Source organism: Hyperolius riggenbachi, chromosome 9 (genome assembly GCF_040937935.1).
Source record: "Hyperolius riggenbachi isolate aHypRig1 chromosome 9, aHypRig1.pri, whole genome shotgun sequence".
Taxonomy (NCBI): domain Eukaryota; kingdom Metazoa; phylum Chordata; class Amphibia; order Anura; family Hyperoliidae; genus Hyperolius; species Hyperolius riggenbachi.
Window position 1 is genome coordinate 24,004,121 of NC_090654.1, and position 20,764 is coordinate 24,024,884.

The 20,764-nt window shown below is 44.4% G+C and overlaps 1 protein-coding gene across 2 annotated transcripts in view; it reads left to right on the forward strand.

The window, feature by feature from the left end:
- Positions 1 to 6,316, forward strand: part of TMEM184B (transmembrane protein 184B) — a 160,142-nt gene extending 153,826 nt beyond the window's left edge. For both annotated transcript variants that reach the window (XM_068252134.1, XM_068252135.1), the window contains one exon: positions 1,155 to 6,316. In XM_068252134.1, the coding sequence (XP_068108235.1) occupies positions 1,155 to 1,393 (239 nt within the window). In that variant the 3' untranslated portion in view covers positions 1,394 to 6,316. The remainder of the gene's footprint in view (positions 1 to 1,154) is intronic.
- The last annotated feature ends 14,448 nt before the right edge of the window (positions 6,317 to 20,764 follow it).

The window sequence follows — 20,764 nt, forward strand, 5'->3', positions numbered from 1 at the left end:
GGTTACATAAGAAAAGAGAAAATTCTAATGGTGCCCATTCATTATGTTGCGTTATTCAGTAAAATTGTAATCTGACACATATCGATCCCACAACATGGCCAATCAATCAATTTTCAGTCGAAAGGATTGATTGGGTAATCAGGAAAATCTCGATCGCGAGGGCTTAATCGGGTGTACAGCGGTAACTGTGTTTGATCTCTCTGACACACGGACTGCCAGCTGGTGCCCCCCTACCAAGTGTGTGTGTGACATCACTACATGCATCAGTGTTATGTAGTAGAGGCCATCACGGTTACAATTGAAAACGACGCTGGCCGCCAGAGGAGGTGGTGCTATATCTGTCTGCTGTGTGTTCAATGCATTTTTCTCTGATCAGATTCGATCTCAGAGGGATCTATCTGATGGTCGATCTGCTGGCAGATCGACAGGTGCATGGCCAACTTAAAGGGGCACTACAGCGAAAAACTGTAAAATGTAAAATATGTGCAAATTTATACAAATAAGTACATTTTTTTCCAGAGTAAAATGAGCCATATATTACTTTTCTCCAATGTTGCTGTCACTTACAGTAGGTAGTAGAAATCTGACAGAAGTGACAGGTTTTGGACTAGTCAATCTCTTTATAGGGGATTCTCAGGGATATATTTATTTTCAAAAGCACTTAGTGAATGGCAGTTGATCTGTCCAACTGCCAAAAAACTGTGTAGCGAGCAGGGAAGCTGGGCAGCATCATTGTTTAAATCCTTTTTCGGGTATATCTTTATAAAGAATAAAAGTCTTACTGAGAATCCCCTATGAAGAGATGGACTAGTCCAAAACCTGTCGGTTCTGTCAGATTTCTACTACCTACTGTAAGTGACAGCAACATAGGAGAGAAGTAATTTATGGCTCATTTTACGCTGGAAAAAATGTACTTCTTATTTGTATATGTTTGCACATTTAAAACTTTACAGTTTTTCGCTGTAGTGCCCCTTTAAGTTGGCCATGCACCTGTCGATCTGCCAGCAGATCGACCATCAGATAGATCCCTCTAAGATCGAATCTGATCAGAGAGGAATTTATTGCACACACACAGCAGACTAGGGACTCCTTTTGCTTTGTGAAAGATTTGACGCCCGGCTCAGATTGATAAGAATGCTTTTGTTGCTTTGCAGGCCGCTGCGCTCCTATGAAGAGTATCTCCAGCAGTCTGAAGGAGACCATGAACCCTCACGATATGGTCCAAGATGCCATCCACAACTTCTCTCCCGCCTATCAGCAGTACACCCAGCAGTCCACCCTGGAGCAGGGCAGCAACTGGCGCAACGGACAGATCATCTCGCGCTCTCAGAGCCTGTCTGGAGCGCGGGACACAGAGAAGACCCTCCTCCTGAGCTCTGACGATGAGTTCTGAGGTGGGTGGAGCGACCAGTCTGACGAGTATCTACAGGAAACAAACAAAAAAAAGACAGCTTGTTAGCTTGACCGAAAAAAACAAGATTATATTCATATTCTTTTAACCAAATCCTGCACTGATCTTTTTTCGGTATGCATCTGATATCAGTGCAAAAAAAAAAGACTAAAGAGAGAAGAGTCCTATATATTGGTAAAATAGGTTTATTGCAGGTTAAAACTTTTTGTTTTTCTTTCTTTTTGTATAAGCTGTTTATTTTCCTCCATCGTCACGTTACGTTGCTGCCAATGTCCTCTTACGTCGTAGTGATCGCAGTGCCCTGAAGCAATATTGCTGCTCTTTTATTTTTCGATGCTGAAGTTTTAGGAATCTCATTCTTTTAATGTTTTGGGGCGTGGCCTAGTTTGCTCTGTTTCTTCACATTTGAACTCTGTTGGGTGACTTTTTGTTTGACGGGGGAGGGAAAGAAAATGGGCGTAAAGCCAGAGGCTGATTTTCCAGTTTATTCATCTGGATTAGGGTACAACGTTAGGCGCATTACTGGGTAAATCTTGACCTGCAACAAACCTGCCTGTCAGGATCAGTTACATGTCATCCAGGCAGACGGCTGCTTTTGTGTTCAATGGCTTCCTTTAGACATGAATAGCCTGAATCAGAATAGCCCTGCAGCAGTGATAGTCCTGGAAATTCTTGATATTTACATTTCCCTCAATGAATTTTAAAGTGAACACGAGGTGAGAGGTATACGGAGGCTGCCATATTTGTTTCCTGTTAAACAATTCCAGTTGCCTGGCAGCCCTGCTGGTCTAGTTGACTGAAGCAGTGTCTGAATAACACCAGAAACAAGCATGCAGCTAATCTTGTCAGATCTGACAATAACGTCAGAATCACCTGATCTGCTGCATGCTTGTTCAGGGGCTATGACTGAAAGTATTAAAGGCAGAGGATCAGCAGGGCTGCCAGGCAACTGGTATTGCTTAAAAGGCAATAAATATGGCAGCCTCCATATAATTCTCACCTCGGGTTCACTTTAGCTATCAAAGTTTCTTGTATCTTACAGTGTGAATCGGGAGACACACCCACATGAGTAGTTTCATTGCCCACTTTCCATCTAATCTAAGGCCACTTTCACAGTAGGATGTTGCGTTTTGATGCGATGTTAAAGTCACAACGCAAATTACAACTTAACACCCCAAAAAGTCGCACCGCAACTCTATGCCCCATTAAGGTCGCATACGGTAGAGCATACAGGTAATGAAAAGTATGCTTCCAAGTCATTACTGAGCATGTGCAAACAGTCCAACGCAGCTAATAATGTGTATAACGCACAGCATGCAGCACTAATAACGCTACCCGTTACGCACAAACGCAACATGTTCACTGTGAATGTCACACAGACTTAGTATTGCTGTGCGCTAGTCTGCGTTCGAACATGTTTCTAACGTGCGACTTTAACGTCTCACTGTGAAAGAGGCCTGAATGTGCGTTTAACTTGTTCATTCCACTTGCCCTTTAATTGGGATTCTAGAGAAATATATGTAGAGTTTTCCGTTTGAGGTACTGAAAGTCAGCAGAATTTAAAGTGGACCTGAACTCTTGCCCAGGACAGAAGGAAAACATTGACAAATGCACCCTGTATATATTTAGAGAGTTTATTCTGTCCAAATCCCCCTCATCTGTGACCAATCACAAGCTGGAAATTGATCGCGCAGCTATGTCAGCTGACTGCCACAGCAGATGAGCTCATTTGAAAACACAGGATGTTAATGCTATGTCTGCTTTCATGAAAGCAGGAAGTAGACACACTGCATATTTATTGCAGTATCTGTCAGCTCTAACAAAGACATGTTTTTCTGTAACTGTTATTATGCTGTTCATTATCTTATAGAACACAGAAGATGTTCTGAGTTTCGGTCCGCTTTAAACAGTTGTACTCAGATATAAGAAGTTGTACCTATTTTAAAAGGAACCTGATAATTTGGGCATTGGGTAATGCTGATGGTAAAATATCGGTAAGTAATTTTGGTGTTGGGATTCAGCATAGCCGATTAGGAACGCCCAAACACTCCCAACAGCCACTGTGCGGCACCGAACAAGTGGACGGGGTCAGGAGGAGTTCACTGGCTTGTGTGTCATGTGACTTCGATGCTTCCTCCTTCCAAACCGGAAGGAGGAAGTATTGGTCATGTGTAACGCAATGTGACGTGTGGCAGTGACCTCCCCCTAACCCTGTCCTCTTCTTCAGTGTTCCGACTCCAACACTATTGGTAATGTTACAGATCTTCTGCTATCGCCTTCCCTAACCTCTCTAACACTAACCCTCCACTACCTACGCCTAACACTAACCCCCCCCCCCCCCCCACTACCTACACCTATTGCTTGACAGGTGAGATAACAAGCTTCAGAAGACTGTGCTCTCTGCACTTTTGAAAGTCATAGAGATCAGTGGCTCTTTTGCATAGATAACTGGAGTTTAATTCTTCCTGTACTGTAAACAATATTAGACTTATGTCTCTGCTGCTAATGTGTTATTTCGTAGCTGTACTCCACATACAAATCATTATATCATAAGTTTATTTTCACTTCAGATTCCCTTTAACATTAACCCCCCCCCCCCCACCCCCACTATGCCTAACAATAATCGTTCTATGCCTAACACTAACTAGTACCCCCGGTGGGCACCCACTGTAGCCCGAATCCTGGCAGCCAGACTAACTCCCGACTCTCAGCTATAGTGCGACTAAGCGCACGTTCCTAATTGCTGAACCACCACAGCCGAGCAGCGCTTGACTACATTATGGCTGAATTCCACCCCCAAATTACACGGTGCTGACATAGCTGCATATTGCTTTGCAACCTATGGTGGTGGCCAAATTACCGGGCACACCTCGAGCCACTGTTCAGAACCAGTTCCCGGAGAGAAGACCTCTCTGCCGGCATCCTAGATGGGGCCTGTAACCTGCACACATATTAACCCCCATCTCATGTTTATGCCTCATTGTGTTACAGAAAAAAAATATTGTGGGCTGTTATCATTGTGAACGGAACCCCTAAAGGAACTCTGAGCAGACGGACACCTTGGGGAGTCATTCTGACCAAATAATGTTATCATCACTTGGCTTTAAATGGTGATAAATGGTGATTGAGAATCTATCGTTCTGTAAACTTGAAGTAAATCCAAGGTTAGAGTGATATGGAGGCTGCCATATTTGTTTCCTTTCACCTTTTGTTTCCTTAAACAATACCAGTTGCCTGGCTGTCCTGCTGATCTATTTGGCTGCAGTAGTGTCTGAATCGCACCAGAAACAATCATGCAGCTAATCTTGTCAGATCTGACAATAATGTCAGAAACACCTGATCTGCTGCATGTTTGTTCAGGGGCTATGGCTAAAAATGTTAGAGGCAGAGGATCAGTAGGACAATTAAATGTGGCAGCCTCCATATAGCTCTCAACTCGGGTTCACGTTAAACTTCAATACATACCAAGCATGTTCAGTCCATTTACCGCTACCAGATCTCATCCAGCGGTGGCTGTGTTTTGGTCCATTTGGTCGATTGGTCGATTTTCAAGCTGATTCCATTTTCCTTTTTTAGTGTTTGCTGGTTTCGTGGGACTTCCTGCAGATAATGCTGAACTTGTGGCTGTTTCACAACGCCACCCATTGCTAGTCTAGATCAGACCGGTATCTGGCTGAAATAAAGTTCGGTTTTAGGGACAGTTTCCGCTAGCAGTCAAAACATACGTTTGCCGCCGGATTTTGCATTCCGTTTTCCTGAATGGGACACAAACGCTATTGCATCACTTCCATGATAATCATGGCGCACTAGTGGAAACAGAACGCCAACATTTACTTTATTTAATAAAGTGTCTCTGCGATCTGTAAAACGCAGGCGCTTCAGAGATGGGATCAAAGCTCGTCTGGTTGAAATCATCCTTTCACATGCCTCTGTTTTTTGGTCCTGAGGCTGCACAGGGAGTACACCCATGATGTCCTTAAAGAGGAACTTCAGCCTAAACAAACATACTGTCATTATGTTACATTAGTTATGTTAATTAAAATAGATAGGTAATCTCTTACCCACCCTGTTTTAAAAGAACAGGCAAATGTCTGTGATTACATGAGGGCAGCCATCTTTTTGGTTGAAAGGAGGTGACAGGGAGCATGAGACACAGTTCCAACTGTCCTGTGTCCTGACCACCCCTCACAGCTGCGCACGCTAGGCTTCAAATCTAAAATTCAAAAAAAAAAAAAAAAAAAAAAAAATTTGCGCAAAAACAGCAGAATGAGAACAACATCAGAAATCCTATCATGCTTTGCACAGCATCAGGGGGAAAATGCCCGGGCAGTTTTCTTCTGTGCAGCTAAAAATGAGGGTTGGGTAAGAAAAGCAAAGTTCTGATGCTGTGAAAATGTTAAAGAAACACCAAGCCTTTTCAGTGCTGCTGACTAAATTTTTAGTCTGGAGGTTCACTTTAATCCACACCACCGGATGCTGAATCTATGCCCACAGAACTCATCCTAGGGAAGGTCATATGGATGGACGCTCCTCCCCATGGGTGGACTGTGGGGCCTCGACTCTGGCTAGGCCGAGCAATGTACATCACAGAGGAGGAGCGGGATAGATTATACATAGTACATTTTTTTTTCATATTTTGGCCTTATGCCTGGTTACCCCCCACCACCATCAAGGTACTATCTCAATTTAAAGGTATCTGTCATTGGCTTCAGTCATTCCATAGTTGCTACCGGTTGCAGCTATATGCAGATGAGCCCAGATCCAGCTTTCTACTTCACAACTTATTGCTTTTGTAATATATTGGTTGGATTTTACTAGAGCACCAGTTTGTTTCATCCTGTGCTTTTTTTGTTGCTGTAGTTTCTTTTATTCATGAATTAAATCAAGACCGTCAGGTCAAAACTACGGGAGCCATCTTCACTGAATCCTCTTCAACCCATTACCAGCTTCAGTAGAGTTATCTCGTGTGAGATAAGTGTGCTGCTTTTGACCTCAGTCGGCAGAACTCATGCTTTACATTCTTGGAGTGCTTTGATCTCTCTCTACTAGTAAAACATAAAGAAACTGAAATCCTCTTATTGTCTCACACTGCCCCCTAGTGACAAGTGGCTATAAATAAACATTACAACACTACTAATTAGAAGCAGGGAAATGTAAAAAAAAAGAAAAGATAAAATTGACCTGGAACATTTGCGAGACTCTAAATACATTGGCTGCTAAAGGGTTAAAGGTGCAAGCTTTGGGGTTGTGATTCTTGTCTTCTCCTGAATATTGCGGAATCAATGTGCAGCCAGTAAGTATTGTGGCATTTACATTCTACGCTCTGATTCCAAGTCTCTGTCTCACTGATTGTTAAAGTGTAACTGTCGGGCATAAAATCAAAAATCAATTCTTTATTTTTATCTGGTAAACAAGTAATAAGGATGCTAACCAGGCAATCCAAAAGTTACAATCACTATTACTTTTCTTGTTTATAAAGGATCATTCCCCAGCTTACCTGACTCTTATTTGGTACGTTGCCGCACTAAGGAAGTTGCTGGGCATTCTGGGTTGTCTTTTTTTGCTTCTTTATTTCCCCTCCGCCTAAACTAATGTACAGAAGCACAAAAAGACAACCCAGCATGCCCTGCAACTTCCTTTGGGCGGCAACGTACCAAATAAGAGTCAGGTAAACTGGGGAATGATCATTTATCAACAAGAAAAGTAATAGTGATTGTAACTTTTGGAATGCCTGGTTAGCATCCGTATTACTTGTTTACTAGATAAAAATAAAGAATTGATTTTTTATTTTATGCCCGACAGTTACACTTTAAAGAATGATAGCCCTAGAGCTTGCGTCTTCACAACAAATTGGCAAAGCCTTTCGTATTCTTATTGTAACTTGCTCCTTTCAGGGGCATTTTCTCTTCTACATTAAAGGACAGCTTCTTCTGATCTCAGGTGAGTCCCCCCCTCCCCCTTTCCCCCATTACGTCAGGGCGAGGACATATTTAGGGCAATGTACCGACCATGCGGAGGGCAAGACAGGAGCGCAGAGTTTACTGCTATAGGTGGCAGATGGTTTCTGATGTGTTGATGTTAGTTATCGCATATGCTGTTTGCCATGCTGAATAAGTCTACCACAGCCTGACTGATTAGCTTGGGGCAGTAAGGGCACCTTCCACGCTGACAATCGCAGTGTGCTGCAATCACAATTTTCAGTTTGGATTTCGCCACAATTTCGGGTGTGATCAGCGTGCACAATTGCATGCAGCGGGGACTTTTTCAAATGGGAAATAGCTAATGGGGTGCTATGCGATTTGCAAGGCGATTCCCATGCTTTCCCAGGGATTTAAGCTAATCGCAAACACAGGAAATCTGCAGCAGGCATTGCAATTGCATTTTGATACAAAAAAAATTGCAGCACAGCACTGAAGAAGCTGCATCATGATTTCCGTTATTTCACCAGTGTCCTTGCGATCGGAAAAATGCATGCGCTTCCAGGATCTGATCGAAGAACATGCGGTGTGGCCGGGCCCTAAATGAGCGACAATGGAGTGGAAGGTGCCCAATAATGGCGCCCGACCTTTCATGCTCTATCCAACGCTTAAAAAACCAAAACAAAGCATGTTTTGCCGATAGTTTACCAAAGCCCTTTTTTTACCCATCATTCTGACAAACTCCTTTAAGCTCAACACACACCATACAATCTTGGTTGTACAGATTTACCAAATCTATGTAGTATAAGGGCCAACAGATTGAAAATACCTTGAATAATTGATTGGATAAGCTCTTATACTACATGAAAGTGGTAAGATTGAACAACCAAGATTGTATGGTGTGTGTTGAGCCTTATACATACAAATTCACAATTACCACTTGATGTATACCTGTCATGCCTGTTGCTGTCTAGGAAGATGCAAATCGTATCATGTTTATCCATATTTTCAAGACTAATTTATGCAGCTTGAAAAATGGGCCAATCGAATTCCACTTTAGCAGGATTAGATTGGTCCATTGGTCAAATTTTGGGCAACTTTATTCAGCTTGAAAGTGTCCCAGTCAGGTGCAGCAGTTCCTGTGCTGGATTGGTCCATGTCTAATCTGAAGAAACGTGCCTGAGATTTGCATCGGCTTAGTATGAAGCTCCGACTGAGTGTTCCTAGTAGCATTGGTCGCAGCTCAGGCCGGTCTGCCCTCGATCTGAAACATTATCATATAGGTGTTGTGGGCTGTCTTCTCTTTTCGGTGGGCCAGGTCTGCCCTTTATCTGAAACGTTCTTGTGTAGGAGTTGTGGGCTCTCTTCTATCGTAGGTTGGTCAGGACTGCCCTCTACCTTGAAACGTTCTCATATAGGAGTTGTGGGCTGTCTTCTCTTTTAGGTGGGCCAGAACTGCCCTCTGCCTGAAACATTTTTGTGTAGGAGTCATAGACTTTCCTCTATCTTATGTTGGCCAGGACTGCCCTCTGCCTTGAAACGTTCTTGTGTAGGACTTGTGGACTCTCTTCTATCTTATGTTGGCCAGGTCTGCCCTCTGCCTGAAAAGTTCTCACGTAAAAGTTATGGACTCTCTTCTCTTTTAGTTGGGCCAGTTTACGTTCTTCAGGGTTTAACTCAGACTGACGATGCAAAAGTGCCGCTTTACGGCCGATGTAAAATTCCAGTGTGGCTGCGTCACGCCTCTCCCTCTTTATTGTTTTTCTGTGTTATTTATTGAATTGTGGCAAACCAACATAAGTGACTCATTCTGTCACCCTAAAACTCTAAAGCGAGAGAAAAAAAATCTTGTATACTCACCGATGTAAAGGGAAGGCTATGAATCCTATAGAGCTTTTCCTGATCCTCACTCTATCTCCTCATTCTCCTCCTGTCCCCTTCTTGAAATCGGTACCTTCGGGAGTCCCTGAGTGCTTTTGAAGACTGGTATATCCTTCCTGTGCTTGAGTGAGCGCAAACTTGTGCCCAGTACGTATCTGCTTGTCTCCAGAAAAACTCGGAGACGTAAGTACTTCTGAAGGCGGCCTGAGGAGGGCCGAAGATGTATTCGACCTGCAGCTCGAATAACTTCCACAAGTGGGCAGCGTTGAAACGAGGGCTCAGAGAGAGGACTGAGGAGGATCCATGGGGTCCAGAGCCTGCCCGTACATAGGTGAGTATCTAATTTTTTTTTTATATGTTTTCCTTGCTTTAGGGTTTCTTTTACCCCCATCGATTTTAACTCTCACTGACAAACTGACTGCGGCCCTAAGAGTCTGTTTAGCAGTGTGGAGACTAAATAAAGCAGATCTATTTTTACAGATATTTTGTAGATACATATTTTTTCTTCTCTAGTGTCTCTTCATGTTGCAATGATGAGTTATACTGTCCGCTTCTGTTGTAAGTACCGGTGATATTTAATCCCAGGAACCTGTAGGTGCTGTACGTGGTGATAAACGTGTCTCTGAATGCCTTGCTCCCCTGCCAGGGCATGCTGGCACAAGGGGTGGCTTAATGACATGTCAATCATTCTGGTCAAAAGACAACTATCACAATAAAAAGTACATTTCTCACAGTAAAATGTGCTATAAATTGCTTTTTCTCCTATGCTGCTGTCGGTTACAGTAGGTTGTAGAAATCTGACAGCGCTGACAGGATTTGGACTAGCCCATCTCCTCATAGGGAATACTCAGGGTTTTCTTTATTTTCAAAAGCACTTGGTGAATAGCAGTTGCTCCATCCAACTGCCAAATAGTGTGAAAACAGGTAGGGGGGGTACATTATCAGGTATTGTTTTTAAAAAAAAATAAATGAAACCCTGAGACTCCCCCATGAGGAGATGGGCGAGTCAAAAATGTGTCAGTTCAGATTTCTACTAATTACTGTAGGTGACAGCAACATATGAGAAAAGTAATTTAATGCTCATTTACCCTGAAAGAATCACACTTATTTGTGTGTTAATATCTATTTTACAGTTTTTCCTGATAGTGGTTCTTTAATGCAGATATCTATGCAACTTGGAACTGGACCAATCGAAGGCAGCAGCTGCATCCGATTGGTTTGTTTTCAAGCTGTAGGCATTTGCATAAATGTGTCAAAAGCTCAGAATTCTTGGCATCTGATTGGGCCACTCCAGCCGGCACACTGGAGCAGATTCTAGTATGATACCTCAGGCACTGTCTTTTTGGAACTCAATTTTTATTTGAAGTACTGGTAGATCCATTCGTGGAAGAAGGGATCCTGTGTGTGAGAGAGATCCCTGGAATCTAGTGCAATATCACATCTCAGTCCTAAAGGAATGCTATGGAGATTGTGTGGACATTGTTTTTTGTGTTACCTTATGAAAAAAAAACTACTTTAAATATTAAACAAAATGTGTGATTGTTAATCATTTACTATAAAGATTGATCACATTGTTTTTTTTTTTTTTTTTTAAATGTGGGTTAAAATAGCCTTTATGCAAATATAGAATAACATATCACCCCAAAACACTACATTATTCAAATAAAATAGCAGATGCACTGTATATTATGCTGCAGCATTTTTCTGGAATACATAGAATGTCAGACATCAGGTACTGTGTACAGACAGTCCCCTAATTACAAATGACTTGAGTTGTGTTTCAGAGATACAAAACTTGTCTTCATGTACAAAATATACAATACTGTTTAATTACATATTTATGTTGTTAAAAGAAAGTGTTGTATAAACTGTTATACAGGTGAAAGTAAAAATGAGAATATCTTGCAATAAGTCCATTTATTTCAGTAAGTTAACTTAAAGTGAACCAGAGACCAAGCACCCTCATGTATTTTACCATATTTATCAATGGGAATATTAGAGAAAACACCTACCCTGCTCTCTGTTTCATCCTTCACTGCTCAGCCTGCTTGTTTACAGCCCTGATAAAATCCCCGACTGAGCATTCAGTCTGGCTTTGCTCAGGAATCATTATAGCTGAGTCATTATAGCAGAGCCAGAAGGGGGCAGGTTTGGGCTTGAAAAGACATCAGAGCAGACAGACTCGGCTATAATGATTCCTGAGCAAAGCCAGACTGAATGCTCAGTCAGGGATTTTATCAGGGCCGATAACAAGCAGGCTGAGCAGTGAAGGATGAAACAGAGAGCAGGGTAGGTGTTTTCTCTAATGTTCCCACTGATCTATATGGTAAAATACACGAGGGTGCTTCGTCTCTGGTTCACTTTAAAATGTGAACCTTGTACTGTCTATGAAATAGATGCATTACATGCAAAGCGAGATATTTCAAGCCTTTATTTGCTATAATTTTGATGATTGTGGCTTACAGCTTATGAAAGCCCCCAAATCAATATCTCAGCCCATTCGAATATTGTTAAAAAAGGTTCAATATTCTAGTCAGACTCTAAGCAGCTATTTAACCCAAAACACCTGCAAAGGGTTCCTACTTCATATATTAATTTCACCTTTTAAGTTGAATTACCGAGGCTACGTTCATAGTAGGACGTTGCTTTGTGAAGTCGCAATGCAACAAAAAAGTGGTAACGCATATTAATGCTGCTCTACCATTGCATACAGTAAAGCATACAGGCAATGACAAGTATGATTTCCTGTACCTGGAAATGTGTGCGTTTAGAGGTAACACTGCAGCAATGCGTTACCATAATGCTACACTGTACAATGCAACGTGAATGTCCACTGTGAATGTCACATAGACTTAAAGGGGAACTTCAGCCTAAACAAATACTGTCATTAACCCATTTTGGTTCCGTGGTTTTCACGAGAGAAATGTTCACCTCCCATTCATTAGCCTATAACTTTATCACTACTTATCACAATGAACTGATCTATATCTTGTTTTTTCCGCCACCAATTAGGCTTTCTTTGGGGGGTACATTTTGCTAAGAGCCACTTTACTGTAAACGCATTTTAACAGGAAGAATAAGAAAAAAATGGAAAAATCCATTATTTCTCAGTTTTCAGCCATTATAGTTTTAAATTAATGCATGCCTCCATAATTAAAACTCACGTATAGTTAAAATTATGTCCCTATCACAATGTATGGCGACAATATTTTATTTGGAAATAAAGGTGCATTTTTTCCATTTTGCATCTATCACTATTAACAAGTTTAAAATAAAAAAAATATAGAAATATTTCATCTTTACATTGATATTTAAAAAGTTTAGACCCTTAGGTAAATATTTACATGTTTTTTTTTTTATTGTAATGGGTTTTTTTTATAGTAAACATTTTATTTGGGTAGTTTTGGGAGGGTGGGGGGTAAACAATAGATTTATAATGTAAATGTGTGTTGATTTTAATTTATTTTCATTTTCAGGTGTAGTTTTACTTTTTGGCCACAAGATGGCGGCCATGAGTTTGTTTACATGACGTCACTCTAAGCGTAACACACGCTTAGAGTGGCGCATCAGGAAGGGAACGGCCAGAAAAGGCGCAGCTTCCGAGAGAAGCTGTCGCTTTTTCAGCGGGGGAGAGGAATCAGTAATCGGGCTTCATAGCCCGATATATTGATTCCCTGACTACCGAATCCGCGGCCGGGAGTGCGCGTGCACGCGCGCGATCGGCCGCGGGGGCGCACATGGTTTCTGGACGTAGTTTCTACGTCCAGAAACCAAAATAGGTTAAGTTACATTAGTTATGTTAATTAAAAATAGATTGGTAATACAATCTCTTACCCACCCTGTTTTAAAAGAACAGGCAAATGTTTGTGATTTCATGGCGGCAGCCATCTTTTTGGTTGAAAAAAGGTGACGGAGCATGAGACACAGTTCCAACTGTCCTGTGTCCTGATCACCCCTCCCAGCTGTGCTCACTAGGCTTCACATCTCAAATTAAAAAAAAAAATTGCATCAAAACAGCAGAAGGAGAACATCATCATCAGAAATCCCATAGTGTCTTGCACAGCATCAGGAAAAATGCCCGGGCAGGTTTTTTTTTTTGTGCAACTAAAACTTAGGCTCAGATAAAAACAAAGTTCTGCTGCTGTGAAACTGTTAAAGAAACCCCAAACCTTTTCAGTTCTGCTGAGTAGATTTTTAGTCTGGAGGTTCACTTTAACATTGCAGTGCGGTAAGCTGCGTTATAAGACTTTATGACGCAGCACCGCAATGTCCCACTGTGATCCTAGCCTCAAATAAATGGACTTTTGCACGATACACAAATGTTTCGTGTTTCACTTGTAAGTGGTTAAAAACTAAGCACATGGGAAACAAACAAAACACCAAATCCTGAGATGGCCGAAAGCAAATCATTTATCCACCTTTTTACCATGTGTAACACAGGACCCACACTTACAAACAACCTGTACCGGTTTATATTTTTGTTGTTACAGTATTTAAAGGAGTAGTCCGCAGCACCACGTCTTGTATTAAAGCTCTTTTATTGGTATCAAAGTTAAGATAGCCATGAGCAGCGACAGATGCTGTTTCTGTCCAAAACGGAGTCTGTCGCTGCTCATGGTTATCTTTTAACTTTGATACCAATAAAAGAGCTTTAATACAAGATGTGGTGCTGCTGACTACTCCTTTGAATACTGCTGCTCCCGGAAGATCACATGATCTACTCTGCTCAGCACACGTCTTCTCCCCATTGGGTGCTGGTCTACTTTGCTTCTACATGTTAGTTTTGCATAAACTGTTGCAGTAGATTAAACCAAAACTAGTACAAAAATCAAAAAAAGTAAACCTGTAATGGTACGTACACACGGGTTACAACTGTTGCCGCAACCACGTGGCACGAGCGCGTTGCGCCGACAAGTCCCCCGTGTGTACAACGCACGCGCCACGAACTGTCGCTAGTCTGAGCTGTCACCGGGCGATTGACTTGGTCAATCGCCGGCAACAGCTGTCGCCGCAACTTTGACGCAACTGTCGCTAGTCCGCCGTGTGTATGCAGACTAGCAACAGCAACTCCATACACAATGTATGGAGCTTCCGGCGGGGGGGAGGAGCCTTCGGCGACGGCTTCCGCCGCGTCTCTGTCTTTGGGCAGAGACGTGTAGACAGCTGTCGCATGGGCGGAGCTGTCGCACGCGCGTCCCCTGTGCGCTAGCCACTTTTGTCCCCCATGTGTACGTAGCTTAAGTTTAAAAAAAAGAAAAAGAGCAAAGGCCACATACTTACCTCGGATCCACCAGAAGCTTCCTGCGTCCTTGAGACCACCAAGGCAGCATTGGGACCCTCTGGAAGTTTGCGGCCGTGGCACCATCTGTGAACGAGGCGTCCTGCGCAGTATGGCCACGCTCATTCACAGACGGGCATGTGGCCGGATGCTCGATGCAACAAGCTGTCGTCAGAGGTTTGGGGGGTCCCAGCTTTGGATCAGTGGAGGGGGGGTGGGGGAAGCCTCAGGATTATCCAGAGGGAACCCCTACCGAGGTAAGTACCTATTTGGGGTAACATTTCTTCCTTTCAGGTAGACTGTAAAAGCACACTTAAAGGGAAACTTCAGCCTAAACAAACTTACTGTCATTAAGTTACATTAGTTATATTAATTAGAATAGATAGGTAATATAATCTCTTACCCACCCTGTTTTAAAAGAACACCCAGCAAAATTAGTGGCTGGCTAGCTACCAGTGTCCCCGAAGTTCCCCCGGCACCACTGGTAGCTAGCCTAGTGCTAGCTACAAGGTTAAAAACAAGTTTTATTCCAAAAATCCCTTCCGCGGACGCAGCCTCAAACTGCGTACTGCCAGGGAGGTTAAAGGGAACCAGAGATGAACGTTTCACACAACATAAACATATCAGTCGATAGCTTGTAAAGAATAAATGCTCTACCTGATAATTTTGCTGCTCTGGTGTGCCTTTTTTAGTGTTTTTTTTATCCATTATTGCTCCAGGAAAAGTCAAATATGGCCACCGGCTCATATCCCTTCTGCTTCCGGGTTATGAGTTGTTCTGGATGTGCTGTCTAGGCTATATGAGAAAGGCTGCAGCCTTTCATCTGTGTGCTTTCATTTTGGTATGATGTGCCTGTAGGAAGTGTCTCTCATAGGAATGAAACTGCAGTCATCATCAATATCTATGGAGAGTACACACAGAGCACACAGGGATCATATTGCAGCCACACTTGTCTGTTTCAGAGCTTCTCTCTCAGCAGGAGCAGCCCCTCCCATGTCATCACAGCTCTCAGTATGCAAAGCAGGAAATCTGAGCCAGGAGGGGGCAGGCTTGGGCTTGAAAAGACTCCACAGAAGAGTGACTCAGCTATAATGATTCCAGGTCAAACATAGACTGAATCAATTGGTGGATTCTTATCACAGCTGATAACAGATAGATTAGACTGAGAAGAATAAAACTAAAAGCAGGGTAGGTGTTTACTGTCATGTTCCCACTGATAAATGTATTAAAATACATGAGGGTGCTTCATCTCTGGTTCTCTTTAAGGGCTCGTTCACACTTGAGCAGGAATCGCGCGATTCCCACTCACCGCAAACCGCGTAGCTAATGTTTCCCTATGGCAGTGTTTTCACTTCCGCGATTGTGGGCATTTTGCAATTAGCGATAATCACAAACCCGTTACATGCAGCATTGTGGCGGCGATTTTTGAGCGATCGCGATTAGCATGTATAGAACCGCTAATCGCGATCGCTCCCAAAACGCTGCATTGCACCCGCGCCGACTGGCCCCAGTTGGCCGAAATTACCATGTGGATTGCAGAGGGTCTAGAAGGCGAAGGCAAGGGAGCGATCAGGCCGAAGGGGGCTGGAGGAAGCACCAGGTATGTATGAATTTGTACTTTTAATTAATCTCAGGTACACTTTCACATTTGTAACTTCTGCATTTGTTAAAGAGGAGCTGTTAGGTATAGGGTCTCAGAGAAAAAAACACATATATCAGTAGCTAAATATTGGCTGTACTTACATTACATATGCATTTCATTGTCCACGTTTGGATTTCACAGAATTGTTATATAGTATTTGCAGAGAATGATGCTCCTGACAGCTCATGGCAGGTTCCATGTTTGACTGTCTTGTATGAAGCCAGTTGTGATGTAATATCCTCCCTGCTTCCTGATGATTCGACTTTTTAATTTTTTTTTTTTTTTTAATCATGTAGCGAGCCCAGGGTTCGCTACATGATAGCCGCTGACAAGCGGCATCCCCCTACCCACTTCCGATCGCCTCAGGCGATCAGAGTAAGCAGGAAATCCCGTTCAGAACGGGATTTCCTGCTGGGCTTCCCTGGTCACCATGGCGACCGGTTGGGATGATGTCACCGACGTCGTGACGTCAGAGGGAATCCCGATCCACCTCTCAGTGCTGCCTGGCACTGATTGGCCAGGCTGCGCAAGGGGGTCTGGAGGGGGGGCGGCGCGGCGGGTAGCGGCAAATCGATGGCGATCGGAATATGCACGCAGCTAGCACTTTGTAAAAAAAAAAAATTTGAAAATCGGCCCAGAGGGGCTGGAGAAATTCTGATGCGCAGGTTACCCCGAGCTGAGCTCGGGATAACCGGCAAGAAGGTAAAAAGAGGATTCTTGACAGGAACTCAGGCCTAAATCCACATTACAGAATAATGTAATATTATTTTATGAGTTCCTGTCAATCCTCTTGTAACCACTTGAGGACCGCCACCAGCCGATGGGCGGCGGCAAAGACCGGGCCCAAACGACCGCAATACGCCCATCGGCGGGGGGCGGCATCAGCGGTGGCTGTGCGGTGATCACGTCATCAATGACGCGATCGCCGCCGGCAATAGGCTCCGCCCACCCTGCTCGGAAACCCGCCGGCCAATTAGCAGCGCCGGCGGGTTTCAAATGCGGCGATCCGGCCAATCAGAGGAGTATAATACACTTTGTTATTGTAACAAAGTGTATTATACTGGCTGCCTGCTCCGCTGATGGTCACTCGTCGTGCGACCATCAGAGAGGACAGGCAGCCTTCAGATAAGTCACAAAACACCCGTTTTTCGCCACACAGACCCCCCCGATCGCCCACCCCAGCCCTCAGAACCCCCCCCGACCACCCCAGCACACCACTGCTAGCACCCCACCACCCACCTAAGAACCCATCAATCACTCCCTGTCACTATCTAGGGACGCTATCCCCTAGGTTAGGTCCCTAACTGCCCCCTAGGGTCCCCTGATCACCCCCCCTACCCTCAGATCCCTCCAGACCCCCCTCCCAGACCATCCCCCTGTATGCTGTATACAGCTATATAGCTGCCTTACCCACTGATCACCTGTCTATCACCCCTTGTCACCACCACCCATCAGCGCAGACCCTAAACTGTCCCTTGGGGGCACCTGATCACCCACCCAGACCCTCAGATTGCCCTCAGACCCCCCCCCCCCCCCCTCCTGATAACCTCCCCAGTGCATTGTTTACATCTATTCTCCCCTGTAATCCCTCACTGATCTCCTATCGTCACCCCCTGTGTCTGCCATCCACCAGATCAGGACCCAGTCTGCCCCGTGCGGGCACCTAATCAACCCCCCACACCCTTAGATCGCCCTCAGCCCCCCCCCCCCCCCCCAATCACCTTCCCAGTGCATTGTATTTGATTGTGCTGCAATTGTACTTGACTGTGCTGACATTCAATTTGATTGTGCTGTAATTGTATTTGATTGTCCCGTGATTGCCCTTTGATTGGCCTGTGATCGGCTTTGATTGTGCCGTGATTGCCCTGTGATTGGCCTGTGATTTTCTTTGATTGGCCGGTGATCGGCTTTGATTGTGTCGTGATTGGTTTGATTGCCCTGTGATTGACTTTGATTGTCCCGGGAATTTAGTGCCCTGTGATTGCCTTTGATTGTCCTGTGATTGTTTCTGATTGCCTCCGATTCCCCACTCGCCACCACCCCCGTCACTATCCAAGTGATCTAAAAACAGTGCAAACTGTCACTTTTTTAGTATCACTAGTGTTAGCAGTTAGGCCAGTTAGCTAGGCCCCTTTGTAAGTGTCAGTTAGTGCTCAGCCCACTGCACCACAGTAACTAATTAGCGTCATCACTGTCGCTAATCAACATTAGTACTATATAGTATCTGTAAGTGATCATTACCGATCGCAGCCAGATCTATTAGGGTCACTAGGATCCACAAAAAAACGCAGTGTTTGCCCGATCAGGCCTGATCGTTCGCCTGCACTTGCGTTCAGCCCGCCCCACCGCAGTGACAGAATTTTTTTTTCTGATCACTGCAAAAAACACTGTACAATAGCTGTGGCACTGTAAACATCAGTTTTGATTTTTTTTTTATCAAAACTCAGTGACCACAGCTTTCTACCTCTCAAATACTCCCTTTTGCTAGGTAGGTGCTCTTTTTTTTCTAGGTAGTCTCAGAGGAATACCCACTAAATTTAGCAGCCCACCATGGCAAGAAAGGGGTATTCCGATGATGAGGTTCTCAGGTACATGGCCCAGTTGGATGAGGACGATTGGGACGCCTCATTTGACGAATCTTCCGGGTCAGAGTTTGAACCTAAATTGAGTAGTGGCTCACTGACCGATAGTGATGACGAGGTTGAGGTCCCGGCTAAAGCCAGGTGTACCACACCCCATGTTGGACCGCAGGTGGCGCAGGATCGGCCTCAAGGGCAGCAGAGTGGTGTTCGTGCTGGTCTGAGATTTCATGGTGGGGCAGGCACCAGCAGCACAACATCTCCTGGACCTAGCACCAGTACTTCCGTAGACCCTGGTGAAGTGGCGAGCACCAGCATGGAAGTTGAAACTGGTTCGGTGGCACGTGCAGTAAGATCCCAGTCGCAGCCACCAAGAAGACGGGCCCGTACTACCCCTAGTTTACCAGAGGTGCTGGCAAACCCAAATTGGCAATCCCCTGATTCCGCCGCACCCGTACTTCCCCCTTTCACCGCCCAGTCTGGAGTCCAGGTGGAGACAGATAATCTAGGATCGGCCCTAGACTTTTTCTATCTGTTTTTCACCCAGGATCTCTTAGACTTAATTGTGGCAGAGACCAACCGTAAGGCCACACAATATATAACCGCCAATCCGGAAAAGTTCCTTGCCCAGCCTTTTCGGTGGAAACCAGTCCAAGTTTCCAAAATGAAAATTTTTTTGGGCCTTCTCCTTCACACGGGACTAGTAAAGCAGAATGTGTTGCGGTCTTATTGGTCTACGGACCCAGCATATCATGTTCCCCTGTACTCTGCTGCCATGTCCAGGACACGATTTGAGAACATCCTGCGCTTCCTGCACTTCAATAACAACGAAACCTGTCATCGAAGTGACCACTCTGCTTTTGACCGGCTCCACAAAATTCGACCCCTCATAGACCACCTGTCATCCAGATTTGCAGACGCTTATACCCCTGACCAGGACATCTGCGTAGACAAGTCCCTCATACGCTTTACCGGGCGCCTTCGCATCAAACAGTACATCCCAAGCAAGCGCGCACGGTATGGGGTGAAACTGTATAAGCTCTGTGAAAGGGCCACAGGCTATACATCTTATTTTAGGGTCTATGAGGGAAAAGACTCAAAATTGGAGCCGGTCGGATGCCCTGACTACCTGGGGAGCAGTGGAAAGGTTGTGTAAGGCGTGACACCACTGTTTATTGTCCCACCTGTCCTGACCAGCCTGGCCTATGCCTAGGGGAGTGTTTTGAGAGGTACCACGAGCAGGTACACTAGTGTAGGGAACTCCACACACAGCGGTAGGCACACAAGGGTCTCTCAGTGCTATTTCACACTGCTGCGATGCGTTAGGGCAAAATGCCTAGCAAAAGTCACACTTTGCGGTCCCCCCCTACGCCGGAAGTGCTTGACTCAACGCTAGTGCATGCCTACGTTACTGCGTGGCTTCTGTGGCAATATCGAAGTCATGTTAGTCTATCACGACGCAGTTCATTACTAGGCCGAATGCTACTCTTGTGGTATTGCCTGAAGGTCTGTTTTGGACGATACGGTGCGGCGGGCTCGAGCCACCGGATATGTCAATATGCAGTGTGAAACCAAACATCGGGTTTCCAGAGACCCTAATACACAGGGCTGCCAGAAACCTCTCCTTTCACTTGGGACAAATTGCGTAATGTACTTCGCCACAACTCTGTGCGATTTGCACTTCGCACATTGTTCCATGGGGGAGGAGAGGTTTGTCCTCGGGAAGTAAGTTAAAAAAAAAACAAAAACCAGGTAAGCAAAGTAGTTAATGTTTGGTTTGCAATGTTAAGGTTTTTATTAAAAAAAAGTTCAAAGTTTATTAATGTTAATGAAGCAATTGCTTTGCTGCTTGCTTGTTTTTCGTTTTTTTTTTGTATTTTTTTTTCCTCTTTTTCCATCCAATAACCTTCCAGGTGGAACGAGCGAACGACTAACCAGCTGCAGCACTGATGGTGCATCTTGACAGAACATTGCGCGTCTGTCAGCTTACACACAAGTCGGTGCATGCAGCGCTGCAGGACGAGATTTCTCCTCCGCAGTCAAAAAGATACGTTT